The sequence below is a fragment of the Gallinula chloropus genome (assembly GCF_964237585.1).
Source record: "Gallinula chloropus genome assembly, chromosome: 6".
Classification (NCBI taxonomy): Eukaryota; Metazoa; Chordata; class Aves; order Gruiformes; family Rallidae; genus Gallinula; species Gallinula chloropus.
Window position 1 is genome coordinate 17,940,148 of NC_140091.1, and position 21,680 is coordinate 17,961,827.

General features: G+C 37.5%; 2 protein-coding genes across 2 annotated transcripts in view; one reads left to right on the top strand and one right to left on the bottom strand.

The window, feature by feature from the left end:
- Window positions 1–385: 385 nt before the first annotated feature.
- Window positions 386–20,578, bottom strand: GLMN (glomulin, FKBP associated protein; the record flags this gene model as incomplete). The annotated part of the gene is made up of 18 exons (XM_084265819.1): window positions 386–888; window positions 1,026–1,108; window positions 2,463–2,586; window positions 5,607–5,670; window positions 6,751–6,860; window positions 9,749–9,833; window positions 10,153–10,226; window positions 10,312–10,353; window positions 10,909–10,998; window positions 11,383–11,413; window positions 12,311–12,364; window positions 14,068–14,255; window positions 14,931–15,030; window positions 15,506–15,752; window positions 16,943–17,051; window positions 17,813–17,932; window positions 19,969–20,094; window positions 20,513–20,578. 18 exons carry the CDS (start codon window positions 20,576–20,578, stop codon window positions 781–783), a joined length of 1,821 nt encoding a protein of 606 aa, XP_084121945.1. The 3' UTR covers window positions 386–780.
- A 476-nt stretch (window positions 20,579–21,054) lies between these two features.
- Window positions 21,055–21,680, top strand: part of RPAP2 (RNA polymerase II associated protein 2) — a gene marked incomplete at its 5' end in the record, with an annotated part of 41,119 nt that continues 40,493 nt past the window's right edge. Inside the window, one exon of the mRNA XM_084266270.1 lies at window positions 21,055–21,146. Coding sequence (XP_084122396.1) covers window positions 21,055–21,146 — 92 coding nt within the window. The remainder of the gene's footprint in view (window positions 21,147–21,680) is intronic.

Genomic DNA, 21,680 nt, shown 5'->3' on the forward strand with positions numbered 1-21,680 from the left:
TTGATTCTGAACCTGCAAGAGCATCTGATTATATTAACTTCCCAATGTATCTGGAATATATCTTAAGGAAATATTTATCATTAAAGATAAGGGTGATCAAGATAATTCCAAAGGGCAGGGTTTCCTGTGCATAAACAGGTATCCATATGAAATCTCATACAGTGTGTTTTTTAAACAGGAGTGTCATCTGCTGTTACTAAGTTTCAACATCTTTGGCTCAACGTGTTTTTCTTTAAACCTGGTTTCCTTTGCCATAGTGTTTCTGCTGTTATCTATACATTACAGTTTTTTTGTAAATATAGAAGATTTTTAATGTCAACATTAAAAAGTGCTAATAAAAAAACCCCTTGTGCTTAAACAGTGCTTTTTAATTAATGGTTCTCCAGTCACTTTATAAAAATATTAATAATTCACAATACCAGTCAGCAACTATTTTCTAATAACATTTGAAAATTAACAGAAAAATAAAAGCACAACCTTACCTCCTTGTCACAGCATAAGAACAGAAAAAATCCCCTTGGTTTTAGTTTCTAAACTAAAAACCCATCAAATTGTGAGCAGGAGTACTTTAGTAAATAGGCCATCTCTGGGCATCGTGTACAACAATAGCAAAAGAAGATAAAAAACCCCAGCAAGATGACTTATGAAGAGCAGCATTTGCAATTCTTCTAGAGGCCATTCTAAAGTGCTCCTTAAAGGTTGGTAGCCTCTTTTTCAACTGAAGTCTCATAGTCAAAATGATTTTCTAAGAAGTATGTGACTTCAAATACTTCAGCTGACCTAACTATTTTCATCCATTACAGCTTTTACTTTCACTTCAATGAGTTCTTCTACTCGAGCTAGAACACTTTCTATTAAATCAAATGTGAAGAGAGCAGAGTGTAAAACCTGAAATGACAAAAAAAGAGACTGATGTTAATAGATTAGAAGAAATTTTTTCTTGCCCACTGTACATGTACATTTGTCTGCAGATTGAACAAAAAATTCAATACTTCTGAATAACTCTGAAGGAAACGCAAACTCACCTGCAGCTGCATTTCTGGAGTCATGGCAGGCATCTTTTCCCCACTAACAGTCACAGAACAAACTGCATTAGAACTGTGTGCCTCTAGAGAAGAAAATACCCAGAGATCAGGCTGCTTCACATAACTTTTAGAATTAATATTTAATATATTAGCATTTCTAAATAGTAATTGTTAAGAGACACAAACCTCAGGACTGACTAGATGAAGCACGGGAGTTGCTGAACCTTAAGAGGAAGATAGTTTGAGCTGGATGCTATCTTGACACTTTAACACACGTGACTATGTTACCAAACAGACAATATCTGCCACTCAAACCAACTGCATAGAGCTAAGATGCTCCTTAAAAGGAAAAAAAAAATCTGGTGGTTCTTTTGATATTATTTTTTAAATTTCCACATCTAGAGAGATAGTAGTAGGTTCTTTATCTTGACATAATGAATCCAGACATGAAATACTTATTAATGAAACGCTGCAGGATTCTCTCTATCAGGCAGATTGCTTGCAGCGGGCAAAGCTACAAGGACAAGTTGGAAAACTGAAGAGGAAAACCTCTTACATTCAGACCACATATCTGAAATTCAACATAATGATGACAAAGATTATAAATTGGGTAAATGGCTTAGCCTTTTTTCCAAGGTAGATGTTCTCTCCAGAACTCAAAACTCTAAGGTATGTCAAAGGCTAGAGAACTGCAAGAGGGACTTGAAGAAAAAGCTTCCTGATGCATTTTAAAGGATTGCCTTTAGAAAGATATCCACATGTTGCCTTCAGAAAAATTCCCCTTCTCTGTCTCATCCTTGTATAGTTTACAACAACAGAAGAGGGTAAGACTGGGGGCAAAAAGCCGGACTGACATTTTTGGTAGCAGAAGTGAGTTCTTAATTAGACTGATACGAAAAGAACAGAGGACCTGACATACACAGAGATCGCCTAAAGCAGCTGTGTCTTATGCCCTGCCTAACCCAGAGCAGAATCTCTTTCTGGGCATCAGATTAAAAAAAAGAAATTTAAAACCAAAATCTAGATTGTAATGCTTCAAGCTTTAAGGAAGCACCTATTTGCTGTGTAAATTATTTCCTCTCTTGTTAACCTCCCCACACCCAGTATGAAAACTAAGGGCAACACACAGTGAGATGCTCCTGTCTAACTTCAAAGCTTGTTCTACATTTTTTTAATTTTAAAGATCTTCACATGACATTCCTATCAGTTTTCCATTTAAAGATCTTCACATGACATTTCTATCAGTTTTCCATATGGTTTATACGTGTGTTGAGATAAGCAAGTTCAGATTTATCTGAGCAATTATGAAAATCATTAATATCAAATATAGCAAGTACTGAATTATTATTTGAAATTTGTAACAGTGTCAACAGTCAAATAAAACATGATCTATATAGCACTCACCAACAAAGCTAAGGAAAAATGAAAACAACTAACCTCTTCTATTTTCTTTCTTATTCTTTATTTCTGCTTCATAGTGTGCTTTTGACATATTGAGTCCTACATGCAGTGGTTTTAAGAAATTTTGTTTGATCTTGGCAAGCACGGTCCATACGCCAGTCTGTGCAAACAGAACAGAGAAGGTCACAGATTACTTTTAATGAAGCATTGCAATGCTAAGTTTTTGAATGTAAGTTATTGCTACACACTTCTGTGCTGGAAGGTTGAAAGAAATAATTTTGGCTCATTTTTTTAAACAGGAATAGCATCATGATGGATACTTAAGCTCCTTTCTCTCCCTCTGACGTGATTTGTGGAAAATTGGAGGATGAAGTAGTCAAAAAAATAAAGAGGGGAGCAAACTTAGTATGTTCCTGAACTAACATCATATGGCGTTGCCAAATGAAAGCTCTGATAAACACTGTGCTCCCCAAAATACACTGCATTCAGTTTAAAAAGCACTGTAGGAATGTTATTGGATATACTACTACCCCATCCTTAGGTGCAGTAGCTGAAGTCACCATGAACTACTCTCCAGTTTGGCATGGGCAAAAGAAGGAGTTTATAACAGTGGCACTCAGGAAGCTGGAGACACAAGGAGATGATGGTCAAAAGCAAGGCTGCTCAAGGTTACACAGCACAAGAGAAAAACTTCTCTGCCTTGGCAGTTTATAAGCTTGTAGTTACAAAACTGCTACAGAAGGAAACAAGTACAAAGCACTCTGTGTCTTTAGATAGAAGAGCCATTTACGAGATGTCTGTCTTCAGGCAGTATCCTCAAAGGGCACAATAAGGATGATAAAAATATGAATTCCCAATGTTAAATAGCATTGTTGATTACAGTGGAAAGAAATCAACAGATTTTAATACTAAATGACACAAAGTTAACTGGTCAAACAAGAAAACTGGTAATTACTTCCCCCAGAATGGGACTAAGAGTGAAGAAAAAATTCTCCAGAAAAATACTGATTTTTAAGCTTAATGAAAGTTTTAGTTACATAGCAATGAAGACATCGAACTGACATGAAAGGAGGCATTTTCCTTCTGCCCCACTTGCAGTATATCGAGGGAGATGGAGAGGAGGTGAAGAACAACTGGCAGGGCTTAAATTTCAGGTAATCTTGAGAAGAGGTGACTATTTTCTCCTCAAACTGCAGGGACATTATGTCAGGTACTAGGCAGCACTGTTAGAACAATTGTGTCCCACTATGTATCAGTTTTTAGTAAGATGATAAATTCTCTCTTTTTCTACAAAGCTATGCATTTACTCAAACTGAAACTGAGTGGACCATAGTAAGTGCTTAAATAGTAATCACTCAATTCTGAGAAACAGTCTAGCAACACTAGTTAGTTTCATAAATAGTAAATTAGAAATTTACCAATTGAAAGCTATTTTTTCTATTAATTTTCATTAGGGTTTTTGTATTCAGTGCAAGCTATATCATTACTTAGACTGGTAGACATTAGGTACTTAAAAAACTTGTATTCCTAGATCTCAAAATATTCTAAAACTTGATCAGAATTTCTTCAGTATTTTAGAAAGGAGAAAACAATATGCTGAAATCCAGTACTCCACATCTTTATGTCAAGGAACTAGGTGAGAACAACAAAACACTTCAGAATACTTACATGCTGGTTAGAATATCCATCTGACTGTGATACTGCTTATTCAGTTGGGAAAGGCTTTAGTGTACTTCAAGACCAGGAAGCAGTTTTTCTTTAAACACTCACTAATTTAAACAGATATGCTAAGCAGGTATGTGATACTTGTTCGCTACATGATAGAGTGGATAAAAAGCTCCTGAATTTTAAGAACTAGAATTGTGGAATTTAATGATCTAAGAGTCAACAGAAGAGACATGTATTTGGAAAACTAAATATAAGTAAGTCCATTGGCTCTTCAGTGCTTCAGATTGACACAACCCAAGTCAGAGCACTTCTCAATCAGCTGCTAGAATATGGACTCCATATACTGACCCAGTTGTGAAATTCAAACAAGTTTCCTGAGTATCCAGGAACACACCTCCATCAACTGCAGGTGGACAGGACTGACTACACAAAACCAGCAGATCCATCATTATATCCTATATTGAAAAGCTGTACAACAGCTGAGTAACAGCTACTGGTAGATCAGTGCAAACTGTAACAAATGTTGCTGACTGCTTTAGAGAGAAGAGACCTAAACAAAACAGGTAAGAGGTGGGGATTACAACAAATGCTCCAAAATCCTGCTTTACACTCAGGTATCAATATTACATGGTTAAAATATGTAAGGATGGTTTTGATTTTTTAACGCTATGCTGCAAAGTTTAAACGTGTAAAGTATTTCTGAACTATCTACAAACACATCCAGAAGGAAATGAAGGTAAGGAGGTAAACATATCCTAAAAACACAGGTGATACTACAGGGGTGGGCAGTATAGGCTGGCAAGTTACAGCCTAGAATGTTTTATGCACAAAGGGCTCCAGTACAGCAATGGAGCACAAAATAGGATAGGTCTGGTCATTCCTTTTGTTGCTTCAGCAGATGGATCTTACAGACAAAGATTTCTTTGATGCTAATAAACTAGAGAAGTTTTTAACCTATCATGCAGTTGCACATGTTGGGTATAAAATACAGTTTCTCACGGCTAGAACTGTTTAAATGACTATAAAATAATTTCTGAGAAATACTGATACTATTAACTTTTAGTGTATCACACAGAAAATGTTTTGCCTAAAGATGAATAAAATGGATCTCAAACTGCAAAGGTTTGTTATTAGTAAAGAAATCCACTTGAGGCTTGAGGGATACCACCAAATAAACAGGCAAGAGCAACAAATACGTTTTCCTCATAGGAATATTTGATAGAGATCTTATTTTATGGTGACATACTCTAAATTATGGATATAGACCACAGTTCATCAGGCAGAGTAAAAGGATTAGCTTGTTTACAGTAACAATTAAGTACAAATGCGATCAGATTTCATCAGAATAAAATAACACATCTCCTAATGTAGTTATCAACATCACTTCTGGATTACTGACCATTACAAAGAAAAATGCAAAACCATGTTTCTGAATCAAGGATAACAGCGTTCACATGAATCCACCTCTCAACCCTTAACAAATCAAACATTTTCAAATCAATTAGCACTTACTTGATTATCGCTTTCACAGTCCTTAATGATCAAGTATCTCAGGAGATTTAGTGAGGCCATAATCCTGTGAATTAATACATGATTATTTAGAACACAGAGTTATACTGAAGGGATAATAATATAAATTGCCTATTAGCCAGACATCCTAAAAGTATCAATTTGTATAAAATGCAACCACTCCTCTGTTGAGCAATACAGCTTCGTCTTGGAGCACCAGTGTGCAGCAACATCCACATTACAACTTACTTTGCAATTAAGAGTAAAACAGTCAGCAGATTGGAGACGGCTGGTGATGGTGAAGGAAAGAGTTCTCTGAAGAGACAGAACCTTATTACAGAATTTGTAATGAGCATCACTGATGATCTAAAGTTACTATAAAACTCGTGATGGTTTTCTTTATTACTGTACTGAATTTTACTTTTCAGTGCTTTTGAAAAATGTGCTTTTTGCCTTTGTTTTACCATAGTTTCTGCTAAAAAGTATTTACTACTGTTTCCAGATAAACAGTACAATTACTGTACTGGGTTATAAGTAGTTATGTGTCCATCTGGGCACTATCGCCCTACTGATTTACAAGCCCAACTTTTACTCATCCTACAGAAAGAGACCTATCTATACAGGAGATTTTCAATAGACCTTTCCAGTTTCTTTTATACTGCTTAAAGCAAGTATTTGCTCTCCAGGTGGCTCTGCATTCTCACTCATGAGATACTGGATTCCCACCAGCAACCTGTGAAACAGTCTCAAAAAGGCTGTGTGCCCTGTGTTTCATGTAGTAATTGTTATCCCCCTGTGTCACATAAGACAACATATCCCATTTCTCTTGTTCCCCAATTGCTTCTGCAGAAAGCTGACAAACCATACAGTCCTGAAGAAATGATGCTTTACTGATTAGTTCTGTAACTTGGAATCTGAGGAATTGTATCTTCAGGGAATGGAGGAGGAATCACTGTAATAGCACCGTGACATTCTTCTGTACAGAGTTAGTGGAAAGAAATTTCCATGTCTAGTTCCAAAAATTTAAGATATGGTGATGCTGCCACTTCATTGATTACAGGACAGCATACTTCCCACTGTAGTAAGGTAGTTTGAAATCTTTTAAAATTATTTTAAAAGGAGGTAAGACTTTCTGATTACAACTCACCTATCTGAGTTTTGCAGAAGATCTGTCTCAGCACCTTCTGGAAGCAAAAGCACTAAATCTAGAAGGGAGACCAGGTGGTGTCCTGTAAACCAGATGTTGTCAGATGCCTTCTGGAAAAAAAGGACACAAAAAGTTTACCAGAGTGCAAAATTTAAATCTTAAAGTTAAGTATTTAAATCTTAAATCTTAAGTAATTTAACAACAATTTTGATAAAAGAGAAAACTAAAAAAACCCAAAAAGCCACCAAAGACTGGAAGGAATCTTATTACTACATGTGATTGAATATACAAACTCATCTTTCATAATCCTCCCTATGTTGTCTCTCCATGCCAAGCTGTTCTTTAGAGTTTCATCAGAACAGATTTTCCACCTCTCCACTATACCACCATCAATATAGTTTATACCTGTTTACATAAACCTAGCAAATTCATAGTAGTATCACAAATTGGTTTTTTTTAAAGCTGATCAACTGTTTTAAGTTTTCTTGGCGTATCTGGAAACCCAAAATCCTAGCAGTGCTTGCAAGTGAAGTACACCTTCACCTCTGGTGCTTGGACTGGGGAAGGACATTCAGTTACTTTCTCTGCAAAGGGGGAGAGTACAGAAGGGAGAACCATTTAAGCTTAAGATCCAGAGTACTACATTTTCAAGTGGCAGTAGATAATTATTCTGATGCCTTCCGTATCACAGACTGATCACTTGCTATTTTCATAAAAATTCCCCTAAATTACAAATAATTATGAAACAAAGAAGGACAAAACTACAAAATCCCACCTCTCTCACTTGATTAGCCTAAGTTTTTTGAAGCCTTGTAGCTAAGAGCCCTGAAAATTCCATCCTCAGTGAGGATGGCTGAGCCTCCTAGCACTGGTGCTACCTTAAGGGTGTGCACATCACTCCCAAAGAGCAAATGAGCACACACATCTCAGAAAGCTTCATGGCCTCTTCCACCAGGCTATTTCATGGCAGTACAATGGAAGCTGAGAGCATGGTGCTGCTGCAAGGATCCGAAGTTGGCAAAGTCCTTATCTCAGGCAAAAGTTGGGGGGAAGAAATATTCAAGGGACAAAAAAGACAAGACCAGAGGAAACTGGGACAAAGCCAGAAATGGATTGGCAGGAAAACTGAGATTCGATGAGGAGACAAGAAGGGTAACTGTCAATTAAATCAGATCAGATGACCGACCTGGAAAAATTAAGACTAGCTGGACACAAAAGCTAAGATGAAATAAATGCTAATAGGAAATTGTTATCATTATATCTATAGCAGAGATTTTTGCAACAAACCTAGAACAATCGAATTCATATGATGAAATTTTAAAATTGTCTTTTTGACAGCCAAGGAACTCTACACAGCAGAATTGTATTAAGATCATTCTGAAGCTGCATAGTCAAAAAATTGAATTGGTAAGGAAACTTCAGAATATACTTTTACCTATTCCATCTTAGTGAAAGCCCCTTTTGGAACAACTTTCATATTACCATCTTCTTCACTCCTGCTGATTCAATATACAGGACAGACTATGATCTAATAAATAGTAATTCACTGTTTTCTAACATAATTATGCTAAAATAAAATATGCATAAATCTACTATATTGTCCTATTTGACAAAAGGCAGTATCCTTGAGAATCAAATTTGGCTTGAAAAATACCCTAAGCAGTTTAAAAAAAAAAAGTTAGTAATTCATTTTTAATTAATTTTTCCAACTTCCTGTTATAAATATTTATAAAACATGAGATTTAAATGGCTTTGATCTAGTTCAGCTCTTTCTGATGAATTTAGTATCTGTGAAGCACTTATAAGATAATGCTGACTGTCATCATAAAAACCAAGAAAAAAAAATAGTCATTCTGCCTGGACTGTAGCATCTCCACCCTCAGCAAGTACGCTGATGATACAAAGCTGGGAGGGGTGGCTGACACACAGGAACACTGCACTGCCATCCAGAGACACCTGGACAGGCTGGAGAGCTGGGCAGGGAGAAACCTCATGAAAGTCAACAAAAGCAAGTGTAGAGTCTGGCACCTGGGAAGGAACAACCGTTCGTATCAGTACAGGCTGGGGGATGACCTGCTGGAGAAGAGCTCTGTGGAGAAGGACCTGGGGGTCCTGGTTGAGGACAGGTTGGCCATGAGCCAGCAGTATGCCCTGGTGGCTAAGAGGGCCAGTGGGCCAGTTCTGGACTCCCTGGTATAAAGAAGACAGGGATCTCCTGAAGAGAGTCCAGAGAAGGGCTACGAAGATGATTAAGGGCCTGGAGCATCTCCCCTATGAGGAAAGGCTGAGTGAGCTGGGACTGTTCAGCCTTGAGGGGGGACCTTATTAATGTTTATAAATATCTTAAGTAGGGGATGCCAGGGGAACTGGCCAGCCCCTTTTCAGTGCTCTGTGGAGACAGGACACGGGGCAATGGCTGCAAGTCGGAGCACAGGAGGTTCCGCACCAACATGCGGAAGAACATTTTCACAGTGAGGGTGACAGAGCCCTGGGACAGGCTGCCCAGGGAGGTGGTGGAGTCTCCTTCTCTGGAGATACACAAGACCCGTCTGGATGCCTCCCTGTGCAATATGAGCTGGGGAGCTGCTTTGGCAGGGGGGTTGGACCCAATGATCTCTCAGGGTCCCTTCCAACCCCTACAACTCTGTGATTCTGTGATTTGAATTAGATTCAAGAAATGAGGAACTGGGAGCATAAAACAAAATTCTGAGTAGTTGTTCTTTAAGAAAGAAGCAGCATTTTTGAGCACAGAAAAGGTAATAATTTCCAATTAAAATACCGTATTAAGCTGCAATTAAAAATACATTTGTAAAAATACATGTACAGAAAAAAGCAAATTAATATCTTGAATTATTTCATTTCCCAATCTTGTATTTTTTTTTCAAAGTGGATTCCTTTAATACATCACTTAATGCTGTACACATTTTCTCAATATAGTACTGACAGAATTTTGAAATGGCAAGTTGTTTGGCTGTGGTATTAGTGGTAATAGTCTCACCATCAGTGATAAGTGAATCTGATCTTTTATGTTTTTAATAACATATCCTTCCACACCAGCATGGTTGCTTGTCTTCAGTAAACACCTTCAAACCAAGAAACAAAGAAAAAGTATTACTTTTTCAAAGCTGCCTATATAGTTAGCTCAAAACTCAGATGACACGATGGCCTTACTAAGTCAGAGTTTTACCACAGAAGAATGAGGTGACCGTGTAGCCTTTGAACACTAGTTTGCACAAGACATTTGGTTTTATGCAAAGCAACTGAAATATATTATTTAGCAAAAAAATAACATCGCAAAATTAACACAGTTTACCAGAAAGGAACTCTGGAAATCATTGTACCTACACAATTAATCTGCAATATGGCTGATATTACATAATCTACAGCAATCTGGGTGCATACCTGAATAATGTGTGTTTTCCCTCTGGGTCAAACTTGTCTATGAACAACTGCAAAACATTTAAACTCTTCTTTCTCTAAAGAAAAAAAAAATGTTATATCAGATTAATTCTAATTAAATAAATTCAGCACTTAACTGATTCTGTAGGTCACATTACATACCAGATGCTCTATTGGACAAAGGGTCATAACTTTCACCAAATCCTGCAGTTGGATAAAGAAAATAGAATTCCTAATTACACACAATTATTACATTACATCACACTGACTAAAATCTTCATAAGACATTAAAAATACAAGAAAAAAAACCCCACCAAACCAAAATTAAAATGCCACAACTCACAAAACCATGCATATAAAAGGATTCTCATCAGAGAAATTCATATTGGCTTCAGTGGTTGAAATCCCAGAGCTGATATACAAGAATACTATTCTCGTGCTGTTGGGTCCAGGTAAGAAAGTAGCCAAGCAGCACGTTTGCAAGGAAGAGGCAAAAATGAGCAAGCATCTTCTCTGAGCTAAGTTCAGTGCTTATCTGCCTCAGTGGCCTGTATGTACACTAGCATGTATTTTATTGCCACTGAAACTTTATACTGTAGCAGGTAGAAGAGACAACCAATTCTGCAAAGCAAGACACAAAATGTTTCAATTTAACATGTATAAAGGTTTAGTAGTATGTCCTCCCTCAAACACCTCTAAGACAGCAAGGCATTATTTATAATCAAACTTTGAAGACTTCTGTACATTGCTTCTTATTACCTGAGGTACATTAATAAAATCTCTGAATTCTAAATACTGATGGAGAAGACTGTTATCTTCCATTCTCAATAAACAGCTTTCAAACAGATCCTGCAGGTGGGAAAAAAAAAACAAACCAAAAACCATAAAAACCCAAACTCCCAAGATTTTGCAAATATATGACATCAAGCTTAATATTTATTTCATGGCTAAAACCACCTTCACTGTGAATGTTCATTTGCATGTCCAAAATTCCTAGGAGCTACCAATATAAGTGATAATAGTTCTTTAACTTTTATGCATGTGTGTAAAGTTCAATAAATACAGCTGTTTGCAAGACTACAGAACACCTAATTAAGGCTCAAAAAATTTCTGAAACTATGATCTGAACTATCATTTGTACTTTTCTTAGAAAGGGAAACTAAAGTTTTATCATTACTTAAATTGGAAAAATTAACAATGTAACGTTGAAAATTTGATTAAAAGAAAACTTACAAGTCCTTTAGATAATACAGATTCTTCTGTTCTAAGAGAAAAAAATACAAAATGTAAATTGTTAATTAAAAGCCAGTGTTGGTATTTCAGAAGGAATACTAGAACAGAATAAAAATAACTTGTCCTTCAACAATTTTCATTCTATTTCCTAAATATAGAATCTTCACTATTCTACTTGAAGATTTTTACAATAAGTTGTCTGATGAAAAGTTGAAAATTAGACACTTCAGAATCAAAAATTACTTTTTTTTCCCTCAATATTTATAAATTCTCAAAAGCAGCATCTCAGATCTTGCATGTATCAAGACAATGATTAACAGAAAATAAACCTTTTCCCAGATTATTCCAATTGCATAGTTCTCCAAGCCCAAGAAAAACACAGCAGATCCCAAACTGAAGAGACCAGAAGTTTTGTTTAAATTTTACCAGGAAATGGTAAGCAGTCATAATGAAAAACTTCCCTCCTATAGTAGTGCTATAAACTACTTGGTCAACACTGCTGCTTATGGAAGGTGAAATAATCACAATATATCAAGAAGTCTGGTTTCCTTTAAAAAGCCTGACCTTCAATCAGGTTGCATATCATAGCAGAATATAATTAAATAAATATTATCACAATAGCCTTCTCCAGTAGTGAACTCATTTTTACAGAAGTACAAATAAATATATAGTCTTAATTATTCTGCATGTGTTTAAAATACCTTCAGTTTGCCTTTTCAGAGTAATATTTCTAAAAATACTATCACAATACAAGCTGAAAACAATAAATGTTTTCAACTTTGTATATTTCTTAGTAAAAGAAGCCATCTTCGTCTGGAACTTGACATTTTAACTCTCAGGTTAAAAAACTTCTTCTGAAATTACCTGGTATTTGATTTCACAACTTACTCTGAAAGACCACATCCACTCCAAAGCCCATAAGCCCTACCTTTTCAGTAACACTTCGATATGCGCCATGTTGCACTGCAGAAGGTATGAGGGACTAAAAGAAAAAAATCAGGTTTACATTAAACTGCATAAGCCATACACATTTGCACAGTTACTATACTTGATAGAATTAGTCTTTTTAGAAAAAAATAAACTATCTTTATAAAACTAGTAACTCTGAAAGAGACACAAAGTAGTATGACAAATTCCACTTAATAACTCTTTTGCGGAAATGGTCTCTGTAGTAATATATTTTGAGAGGAATGGTGTTTTTGGCCCATCCAGATTTATTTCTGACCCCCTGGGGAAGTTAACAGAGACATGTCAGTATGCAGTAACAGGAGAGCAGATATCTGAGAACAGGAGCTTGTCAGAAACTCCATGAGATAACAAACGGCAAGAACGTTAACAACTGCCTTAAAAAGGAACAAAGTGACTGTGTAGCCTCAACCCATTATTAGCAATAGTGAGACACATGAGAAGAGCATCTAACCAATAGCAATGTAATGTAACTCACATACTGATATAGAAACCTATATAAGCTGTGTGTGTGTTTCAGTGAAGGAGCTCAGCGCTTGATCACATTGATCCCAGTTGAGTCCGCAAAACTTCGGCTCTGGCAAATCAGTGCTGGCCCCTGGGGCAGCAGCTGCTGCTGCTGCATTAAAGAAACTAACAAACTTAGGCTGTTGGCTGAGTAAGCAAACCAATGCTACATCTCTTGCTCTCAGTGGCCTGCTTACTGATGTCAATAGTATGAGACGTGCTACTTTGCAGAACAGAGCTGCTGTTGATTATTTGCTTTTCGCACATGGTCATGGGTGTCAGGACTCTGAGGGTATGTGCTGTATCAGACCATCCGGAATCCATTCATAAGAGCATTGATTTATTGCAGCAACAAATGGTGAAGCTCAAGTATGAGAGTAGATGGCTGGATAGATGGTTTAACACCTTGGGAATTGCTGGTTGGTTCAGAGATGTTATTAAGGTTGGATTTGTCATCCTATTGATAATATTGTCTATGGTCATTATAGTACCTTGTTTGATTCAAATACTTAAACAACTAATTAACTAAGTCCTTAATTCATCTGTTTTGCCTGCACAGAAAGAAAAAGAAGGAATTATGGGAGCCTGGTTAGCTGACCAAGGCCACAGCTACTTGTGCTTGCAAAAACAGCCTTAAGAATTCACTAACAAGGGGCTGAAAAGCCTGGGAATGAGCCTGGTACTTCGAAATTCCGTTGTGGTGATAAAGACCCAATACGGTGCAGATGGCCTTTTCCCCCCCCTATTCTGGCTCCTAGTTATGTAACCCTCAGATGTATATAAGAAGCTACCAGCTTGAATAGTGTGCTGATTGCTTTTAGCCATGTTGGTGTGCAGTCTGTTCCGAGCGCCTCTCCGGGGCCCTGGTTATAACTTATTTTCCAAACCCTGAATTTTGGACACGGGAGCTTGCAACAGGTCCCTAAATACACACTTGAAAATTTAATACGTGTTTATTTTCAACATCCTACCAGTTTCTTTAAAAGGACAGCTTGTCTAAAATTAAGCCATAATAGATTAATCTGCAGGACTGAAGTATGTTCTTATCTATATAGTATAAGCTACCTAAAATATAAATGCATAAAGGTCAACATAAAGCAAATACTATATGGAGTTTTCATTCACAGTTATTCACAAATAAGAAAGTTTTCTTCTGCTCAGAAAGAATCTTCAAAGTACAGACTTAAGATAAATGAGAAGAATAGTTCTCACCTAAATACCACTGGAAAGCAATCAATACCAAAATGTTGAACAAACATCAGATATGCCAGACATGCCAAAGAATCTGTAGAATTCTTTTGCTCTATGTCTGCAAACTCCTGATTTTCCCAGTCTGGACTTTTGCCTTTACGATGCAAAAACATTAATGGCATCAATTCTCTTGTATCCCACAAAATGTGCTAGGGGAAAAAAAAAAATAAAATCATCTAGTTGCCTTTAAGAGACCTGTATACCAATTAAGTTTCAACTGTATTTCCCGTAAACCCTCTTACATAGCACATGCCTAAACTGATATAAGTATTTTATCAGCATGTACCATATATACACATACAGAAAACAGACCCTGCAGGAAAAGTAACTACTGCTGGCAGAATGTTGCAAAGAGAGCAAAGTCGAGCACTCAGAAGATAGCAAAAGACAAAGTCACTCTACAAACCCCTAGGTTTGACTCCCTTATCCACAATGCTACAAGTAACAACAGCTTCATGATCACATTATGCCACAGGACTCCTGTGTGTTTCAGATCACAGAATATTCAGTACTTTGTTTTCTGCTCGCTAATCAACATGCAACATAATGTTTATCAGCTAAAGGCAAGCCTGCAGTTACAGCAAAGCAGCAGCTGCTGACTCAGAGAGCAGTCCAAACTGGTTTATCAAGGAGTAAAACTGTTCACAAGGTTTGTAATTTCCAGAGATGGGACCTGAAACTGTTCTAGACCTTCATCCACCTGTATTATCATAGAAGGCCCAGTAAGCTATTCTGCTAACCAATACAGAAAGCACAAACTACAGGCAGTTCTGAAACAGACCACTGGTTTTGCAAAGACAGTAATTAATTTTGACTGCACTTACTACAATTTCAGTTGCAAAATGCCGAAAAGGATGTTCTTCAATGCCTTCAAGTTGTTCAAGCTGAGCTGACAATAATGGGTATTTCAGGCTTTTCATACAGCTGAAATAAAAAGGAAAGAAACTAAATCACCAATGAGGTCACAAATACAGACTATAATAGCATTACTGACGACCAAGGGTAAAATCTACACTCATATTATCTGCTGCTATTCCTTTTATTTCAATGAGAATTTAAAACCAAAAAAAAAAATCTCTCCTGTAGAAGCATTCCTTTGACTTCACCTCCAGAGTGATTACTTTCACTGTTGTTAATTCGAGTTGAAGCAAAGGAATACCAAATCACCTTCACAGCAGATAGGCTAGTATTTCTTTATTTAAACAAAAAAGAAGTTACCTTTCTTCTCTCAGTTCATAAATATGTAAGGCATATTTGGATTGTTTCTTTTTCAAAATACCACATTAGCTGGCAGCATTATAATATACTAAGATGATGATTTATTTACTGCCTATGTAATAAATGCCTACTGTTCATTTTCTTGTTATAGGAATATATTACATTGACATAAAACACTCACAATTTTAATAATTCTTCTTTCAGCTCCGTGTCATTGCATTCTGATGACTTTTCCATGTTTTTAACAACTTCATTCACAAATGGTTTAGCAAAGTCCACCACTGCATTACAACACTGACAGAGACCAAGCTTATCTTCTTGTATTTGTTGTTTTGTATAAGGCACAGGCAAGGGTGTAAGCTGATTCATAATCATGGCTAAAGATAAACCCACTGAGTAGGCCTTCTTGTTCTGAAGTTTCAAAAGCACTGGGCGAAAGGAAAAAAAAAAGAAAGAACATTTTGAGACATTAAGTTATCACTTATTAGTAGAGGAAAATGTGAAGAAACACCATGTGACTACATAAGAAAGCCTTTAATGTCAGGAGAGATACTGATACCTGATAAACTGATACCTGCACATCCAGCAAGACCTCAGCTAGCTTAATACACTGTAATTAAGGTGACCATGTATATGAGAATGACAAATATTAAAGCAGTCATGCATGTCAACATTTTCTTTCTTTCTCTGTAGCACTGTGATGAGGACTGAACAAACCTGTCTTTCTAGAACTAGTTTAAGTAATATTCATTTATCTAATTGGGAAAATGGATTTATTCTTGCTTTATTCCTTGACGACTCCTGTGCTTAGCAAAAGCTGAGGCAATGGCTCATCCTTTCTGCTGAGATCTGACCCCTCCCTGAAGCAGCTCAGAAGGGTTCTATACTCCGTGACAGAACCAACAGAGGGGCTCCCAGACTGAGGAAACAGCTCAAACTGCACTCTGTACAGGCTGACTGCAGATTGGCTATCCAAAAAACCACGTACTTCCAAGGTACCAAAATGCTTCTCTTACTAAATTCTAATATAATTCAGTAAGACATCTCAGGAGACTTATTTTAAACTTGATACAAGACACTTGATTTCATCTCACTTATCAAAACATAAACTATGACTTGTTACCTGCTTCGTGGGTATCCAAAACCCAACATTTTTAGGTTTTATATGTAACCCAAAAGAATGCTTCCCCCACGGAAAATATTTCTACCTGCTTCATTCTGAAATAAAAGTTTTACACTATGAAAATGTGGAATTGTCTGGTTTAAAAGTTAAATAATGAAGAATTACACAAATCCATGTATTTATTTATGTAACAACAATTTGAATGGTTTACACCTCTAAATACAACTGTCACAGGTCCACATTCTTGTAAGTTATGAAAAATAGCTGAATATTGCCTTTTCAATGGATGCTATTAAAACTGATCCTATCTAAAATCTTTTTCTAGTAGGCCAATATAAGCATGAAAATGGTTGTGTTATTTTGCTTAATGTAATAGATTGCAAAGCCTGTCATGACAGACATATTCTGAAACTATTCCAGCAAAAGCCGAGCAAATTTGATAAATAAATGAGAAATCAATTGAATTCAGAAATCACGTGAGAAAGTGCATCCTACCTGTCTGCAAAGGCTGCAGCAGTAACATGACAGTTTGACACACTTGCTCTCCAGACGTCTGCTCAATCTGCTCAAGTAAACCCAAAAGAAGTTCCTTTGGATTGCACAGCTGCAGGAGAGGAACAATGCCTATTTTTTAATCACCACAGTAATAAGCTAAAAAATTAATAACAAACTCCAATACAGAAGTTGCTGAACATCAAGAAAGCAGATCTGAACACCCAAGATAATCTTTAAGGAAAGAAATATGAAAGAGTAAGTACTTCCCTGCAATCAGTGTCTTCTGTAGAGCGTGTACAAATGTATATTTCCATACAAGCTGAAAGCATATAATAAATAATGACACTATACTTGATCTCTACGGTCTACAAAATCCTAACAGTACCTCAGCAAAGCAATCCTTAGGAGCAGAGAGAAAAGAAAAACTTCAGTGTGAATTTAACTCAAGCTATAGTGTTCGCAAGTTGTTTTTTAAATGCATGAATGAAAGGGAACTAGCTTTCTATAAATTAAAACTCTTTCCCCCTACTACCCCATCAGAATCATTAGGTGCTCACTGTCATGCTGTATCTGCAGCAGACAAGAGGCATTAGTGCTGTGGGTGCTCTGACTGCAGCACCTGGCTATCAAAAGCTTCACAAGTTCTGCCTTTTTCTTCTGGGTAATGCTAGGTCTCTTTGTTTTGCCCAGTTAATAATTTCACAAGATGTGTAAGAGGTTCATTATCACTGAGAACACTAAGCCCATGTCTACTTCAGATGAAACTGGCTCAAGAGTTTAAAAGTAACAGGAAATCCATCAAAGGGAAAATGAGCATCTCTTCCCTTCCCTACAATTTTTGTGTTATATTCATACATTTCAATAACATACCTGTGCCAACTGATCTAGTATCTTCAGGCAGAGTTCTCGCTTATCGTCTTCCTGTTTATACAAGAAAATACATCTCACAAGAGGAGAGATGAGATTCCAACCCATGTTCTTGACAATAACCTAGAAAACAGATTTTAAGAGAATAAACCAAAACAGGACATCTTCTAAACCCAGAAAGATTGTATATATGGAGGCCAAAAAAAGACAACAGGTGCCCTGGTTGTAACCAACACCATGACAACATTGAAAATTTCACATCTATTACTATAAAGTTCTGTACTTGACATACATTCTGTTCTCTCCCCATTCCTACAAACACAGCTCCCTACTTCTAACACATCAGTATGTATTTTAAGAATTTATATGACAATACATTTGGAACAAGACTGAACAGAGGAGTCCTGTTGAATGAAAGAACACTCAGAGAAATTATATTTAACCTCAGAGTATCAAGATCTTCCGTTGCTACTCCAAACTCACAGAATTAAAAACCAGACTGTGACCCCATGTAACACTGCCAAAACACTCCATCCTTCCTGAACTTCCTATTTCTCTGTGTACGGTTTAGTATGTTCTGCCAGCTCCCCAAAGTGCCTACAGACATTAGCATCAGCTGAGCTGGCTCTTAACAGTTTTGGTCAATATAACCTACATCCATAATGGGCTGACTCCCAACAGCACTAACCACCCACCAGCTGATTGCTAACTCTTCTCCTCCAGTGGGGTGGGGGAAGTGCTCCCCCAAAGCCTCTATCACTGCCCATCCTCAGCTCTACAGGGGAAAGAAAAATATATTTAAAGGCTCATGGGTTGAGGTCATTCACCAATTACCACCATGAGCAAAACACACTCAACTTGGGGAAATTAAATTTATTACCAAATCAACTCTGAGTAGCATGATGAGAAATAAAACCAAATCTTAAAACCACCTTCCCCACCCCTCCTTTCTTCCTAGGCTTAGATTTCTCTACCTTCTCCCTGCCAGCAGTAAGGGGGACAGGGAACAGGAGTTATGGTCAGCTCACATGTTTTCTCTGCTGCTTCTTCCTCCTTAGGGGAAGGACTCCTCACACTTTTCCCCTGCTCTAGCCGGGGGTCCCTCCCAGAGGAGACAGTCCTCTACAAACTTCTCCAACATCAGTCTTTCCCATGGGCTGCAGTTCTTCAGGAACTGCTCCAGTATAGGTCTCTTTCACAGGGTGTAGTCCTTCAGAAACAGGCTGCACCAGTGTCAGTCCCCATGAGATCACATAGCCACCAGATGTGCTGCAGTGCAGGGTCCTCTCTCCATGGGGTCACAGGTTCAGCCAGCAGACTACTCCAGTATGGGCTTTCCATGGGGTTACAGAATCCTGGGGGCAGCCACCTGCTCTGCTCTCCATGGGCTGCAGGGGAATAGCCTGCCTCACCATGGTCTTCTCCAGGGCCTGCAGGGGAATATGTGCTCTGGCAGATAGAGAACTTCTCCCCCCTCCTTTTTCACTGACCCTGGTGTCTGCAGAGTTGTTCCTCTCACATATTCTCACTCCTCTCCCTGGCTGCAATTGCTGTCACATGGGGGTTTTCTTCACCTCTGAAACTCTGTTATCCCAGAGGTGCCACCACTGTCACTGATGGGCTTGGCCATGGGCAGTGGCAGGTCCACCTTGGAGCCAGCTGGCATTGACTCTATTGGACATGGGGGAAGTTTCTAGCAGTGTCTCACACAACCCACAACTGTGGCCTCCCCACTACCACAACCTTGCCACACAAACTCCACACACTGAAACACTGGTCTATTATCAACACTGTTTTAGTTACAAACGTAAAACACAGCACCATCCAGGCTGCCTGAAGAAAATCAACCCCACTCCAGCCAGACCCAGAACACCATCTGAAATCCTGTCCTGAAAAAGAGGGACACTGACACTTTTTTATTTATGCTTTTGTCTTCTCTGTTCTCTTTGCTTAACTCACTAAAAAGCAGTTATTAATGGTTTTGTTAAGATCATCATGACTTGGTCTCTGTGAGCTACTTGAAGTTACACAACACAGCAACTTACTAACTATTCAACTGAATAACCTTGCTCCACATTGAAAGTAGCTTTCCCTTCTTAATAAGCAGGTTTATCTATTTAATGGTGTGTTAGTGCACAAACAACATAGAGGGATCTTACCTTATTTTTCTCATTTTGAATTACTTCTAACAACTGAGCTGCATACCCATCTTCTAAACATTTCTGACCTGCTACCTGAAACAGATTGAAATCTTCTCCTTTGAAATCAGCTTCTTCCAGAATTTGCTAGAAAGAAAATCCACATATCAAAAAGGCAAATAAGAAAATAAGAAAATCCGAGCTTTCATTTCAAAAATAAATATAGCATCATTGTAACTTTTTCTTATATAACATCTTTCATACATTAAAAATGCTACCAAAAGTTACTGCAAAATACAAAGCAGTATTTCAGCAACACTAAGTCTAAATGGGTCTTGTTGAGTACACAAACACTTCTTTCTCTAAGAAGCAGAAGTTAGCAAGCATCTTGGGCTAAGCACCACAGAAATGTCAATAAAACAGAGGTGTAACTTGGTTGCTCAGTCAGGAATTGTGCTAACAACTCTCTTGTGTTCTCGGGTCATTTTAGTTTTAACTATAGTACACAAAGAAAAAAGCACACTACTTAATACTTGCTAGTTTTAGGGGAAAAAAAACTACTTACACATCTTTGTATTATGGCTTGAAGTTCATCAACTGCCATTATAGTTTGACTCTGTTCTTCTGGCATTGGAAACTATTACAAATTAAAGAGTGCAGTATTAAGACATGTGAACTATAAAGAGAGACTGAAAATAATCACATTGTGAAAAAACAAAAAGCCAAAAAAAGAATGAGAACAACCAAAACTGACAGATATTATGAAGATCATACAATTAACAAAAAAAAAAACCAAAACCAACCACCATCACAAACAGGGAAAATACATTTCTAAGAATACACTGTATTATTCTACTCCCCATATCTGCAGGAGACAGTATTGCAGACAGGAAACAAGTAGTATGAGGGTCATCTTAAGTTAGGAGGCCTCAGCTACTACTTGGGTGCATACATGGAAAACTGCAGCTAATACAGAGCAAGTCGGGGCTCGCTGCATACCAAGTATGGATGCCCATGCCACACTATGTTTTCTGTGACTATTCTCACCAGAGGAGCACCTGCTCAGCCCTGAATGGAACAGTCTAACACTCTAACCTGATGCCTGGGATGTACACAGCTGATCCAACCACCATGCCAGTTTATATCAACAGTCCAATCAATATTATATGTAACATCACTTATTTGTTTCTAGTGCCTAGGTTGGACTAATTCAGGGGCCTTTTACCTCTAGATACTATCACTTAAAGCTTTCTTCCTGAAAACAACCAAGTTAAACATTTGAGCAACGCTAAGCATACATACAAAGTAGCACATAGTCAGGTCCATGAATTACAAATAAAATCAAGCTTGGTTATCCCATGTGATATATCATAGCAGCAGGCACAATCTTTACAGTTTGAAGTAATTCCACATGCCTTAACCTTGTTATATGTTCACTGTGAGTGAACCAGCTAACTGTTCATCAAAGCACCCAAGCTGCAAACACCTCAATGTAACATCCTCCATCTTTCCTCTTATATTTGACCTCTGCTGCATCACACAGCATTTAAGTACCTAAAATACCTGGATGTTTACAAAAACCAGGCAACTCACAAAAGTTTAAGGAGCATCTGCGTGTGGATTTTGTTATTCAAAGAATAAACAACTCCCTTTTATTCTCAACAGCCTATTTTAACATTTTAATGCCACTCCAACCCATCAAGCTTGTCACTGTAATTTGATCCTTATCACAC